Source organism: Eurypyga helias, unplaced genomic scaffold (assembly GCF_000690775.1).
Source record: "Eurypyga helias isolate BGI_N326 unplaced genomic scaffold, ASM69077v1 scaffold12212, whole genome shotgun sequence".
NCBI lineage: Eukaryota > Metazoa > Chordata > Aves > Eurypygiformes > Eurypygidae > Eurypyga > Eurypyga helias.
In genome coordinates, this window is record NW_010234150.1 from 38,781 (window position 1) to 41,745 (window position 2,965).

At 60.7% G+C, this 2,965-nt stretch overlaps 1 protein-coding gene across 1 annotated transcript; it reads left to right on the forward strand.

The window, feature by feature from the left end:
- Positions 1-877: 877 nt before the first annotated feature.
- On the forward strand, positions 878-2,953 carry LRRN2 (leucine rich repeat neuronal 2). The gene has a single exon (XM_010161959.1). It carries the CDS (start codon positions 878-880, stop codon positions 2,951-2,953), a length of 2,076 nt encoding a protein of 691 aa, XP_010160261.1.
- The last annotated feature ends 12 nt before the right edge of the window (positions 2,954-2,965 follow it).

Here is a 2,965-nt window from a genome sequence, read left to right on the forward strand (position 1 = left end):
CTCTGCGCTCAGCATCAGCCCCCTGGGACCCCGGCACCCCCACCCCAGTTTTGGCTACTTTAAGCCTTGAGTCCGAGGCAGGGGCAGGTGATCTTAGTGCTTTGCTGGTGCAGAAATGAAAGGGATGAGATGGGTCTGGGATAACTGGTGCCAGTTCAAAGCAAACTGAGCCCTGGGCCTGCGGTCCCTGGGCAAGCGATGCCAGGGCACAGGTCTGTGCTCGGCGCCACGTGGTTCCTCCATGAGCCCAACGGGGGACAAGCATGTGAAGGGTTGGGGAGCTCCTGGGTGGGGGCACTTGGTCCTGGGGAGGATAATAGGTGGAAAGTAGAGTCCTGAGAGCCTGGAAGAATATCCCATGGAGACTTCCCAACACCTCCAGCTCTGTTCATGGGAAAGCCTTTGAGCCAGGCTGGCATGAGGTTCATGGGCTGCTGGTGGCCCTGGGCAGAGCATCCATCGGCTAATTATGCTCAAAATCTTTTGGGCTGGGAGGGAACCATTGATGCTACAGGTATAAAACATTAAACTCTGACATTTTGCCACTTGCGTGAGGCGTCCTCTAACGCAGCTCGTTGTCTGGCCTCTTTCAGGAATGACCTCGAGGACGGACCCAAAAGATGCAGCCGAGGGCAAAAATGAATCCTTTGGGGAGGACGAAAAGGCGAAGCTTTGACTGACGGCACCAGCCTGTGTTATGTGCTCTTGGCGGGGGGGGCCAGGCAGGGCAGCCGGCAGCAGGGGTTGATCCAGACGCTCGCATGGAGCATCTTCTCCTGTGGATGTTGTCCCCACCCGGCTGTCACCCCGCGTCCCGCTCCGGATGCACCCCGTGAGCCTTTCCTGCCTGGGAAGAAGCCGGTGCCACCAGGCCAAAATGAGACGCTTCCAAACCAGCTCCCTTCTGCTCTGCGTGGTGGCTGCCGCCGCCATCCCCATAGTGCCCTGGAAGGTGAAATGCCCACCGCAGTGCGTGTGCCAGATCAGGCCCTGGTACACCCCCCGCTCCGTGTACCGGGAGGCTGCCACGGTGGACTGCAATGACTTGTTCATCTCCGCCGTGCCGGAAGACCTGCCGGAGGGGACCCAGACCCTGCTCTTGCAAAGCAACAACATTGCCAGGCTGGAGCAGAGCGAGCTGGACTATCTCAGAAACCTCTCGGAGCTGGACCTGTCGCAGAACAGCTTCACTGACGTCTGGGATTTTGGCCTGAAGAGCATGCCCCAGCTGCTCAGCCTGCACCTCGAGGAGAACCAGCTCTCTGAGCTGCCCGACGGCAGCTTCCCTGGGCTGGGCAACCTGCACGAGCTCTACCTGCGCAGGATCGCTCCGCGCGCCTTCTCCGGGCTCGGCAGCCTCCTGCGCCTCCACCTCAACTCCAACCTGCTGAGGACGGTCGATAGCCGCTGGTTCCAGATGCTCCCCAGCTTGGAGATCTTGATGATTGGAGGCAACAGGGTGGATGCGATCTTGGATATGAATTTCAGGCCCCTCTCAAACCTGCGGAGCTTGGTTTTGGCGGGGATGAACCTGCGGGAGATCTCAGACTATGCGCTGGAAGGGCTGCGGAGCCTGGAGAGCCTCTCCTTCTATGACAACAAGCTCATGAATGTCCCCAAACGGGCACTGCAGCGAGTTCCTGGCCTCAAGTTCCTGGACCTGAACAAAAACCCATTGCAGAGGGTCAGGCAAAGCGACTTCACGAACATGCTGCACCTCAAAGAGCTGGGGCTCAACAACATGGAGGAGCTGGTGTCCATAGACCAGTTTGCCTTGATCAACCTCCCCGAGCTGACCAAGCTAGACGTGACCAACAACCCCAAGCTGTCCTTTATCCACCCCAACGCGTTCCACCACCTTCCCCAACTGGAAACCCTCATGCTCAACAACAACGCCCTAAGTGCCTTGCATAAGCAGACGGTCGAGTCCCTGCCCAACCTGCAGGAGATCAGCATCCACAGCAACCCCATCCGCTGCGACTGTGTCATCCGCTGGGTCAACAGCACGGAAAACCACATCCGCTTCATCGAACCCCAGTCCACGCTGTGCGCCGAGCCCCCCGACCTCCAGAGGAGGCACATTCGGGATGTCCCCTTCCGGGAGATGACGGACCGGTGCCTGCCTCTCATCTCCACCAAGAGCTTCCCATCCCACCTGGAGGTGGCGGACGGGGACAGTGTCTCCTTGCATTGCCGAGCTCTGGCAGAGCCGGACCCAGAGATCTACTGGGTCACCCCATCGGGGGTGAAGCTGATCCCCTACGCGGAAGATGGAAGGTACAAGGTGCATCCCGAAGGGACGCTGGAGATCCATGGGATCTCGGCTCAGGAGGCCGGGCTGTACACCTGCGTGGCTCACAACCTCCTTGGGGCGGACACCAAGAGCGTCACCATGATGGTCAACCACTCCTTCCCACTCAGCGAGGACAGCCTGGAGCTGGTGGTAGCGGACGTCCAGGCCTACCACATCCTGGTTGCCTGGAAGCCGCATCTCAACACCGTCTCCTCCAACCTCACCTGGTCCAGCTTCTTGCTTAGCTCCAACCTGGACATGACCAATGTGGCCCGGATCCCCATGGGGACCCACACATACAACATCACCCGGCTCCACCAGGACACGGAGTACTGGGCTTGCCTCCACGTGGCCTTTGTAGACTCGCGGGCCAAGGTGGCTTGTGTAAACGCCAGGACTAAAGAGGCTGCCCACTGCTACCGGCTCCTGGAGAGCGGGCAGAGCCTCCTGATGGTGCTGGTCCTCTGCCTCCTGCTCCTTGCTGCCAGCCTCATAGCTCGCTACGGCATCGGGGCAGAGCCCGGGAGGGCCGGGGAGCTGCTCCGGGGTGCCACGGCCGTGCACGTGGTCTATCCCCCCCTCACCCCGCCCTGGGCCCGGGGACAGCGTGGGGGGCAGCTCCTGGCCGTGGAGGTGCAAGCAGCCCCCCTGGACTGCTGAAGGCCGATGCGC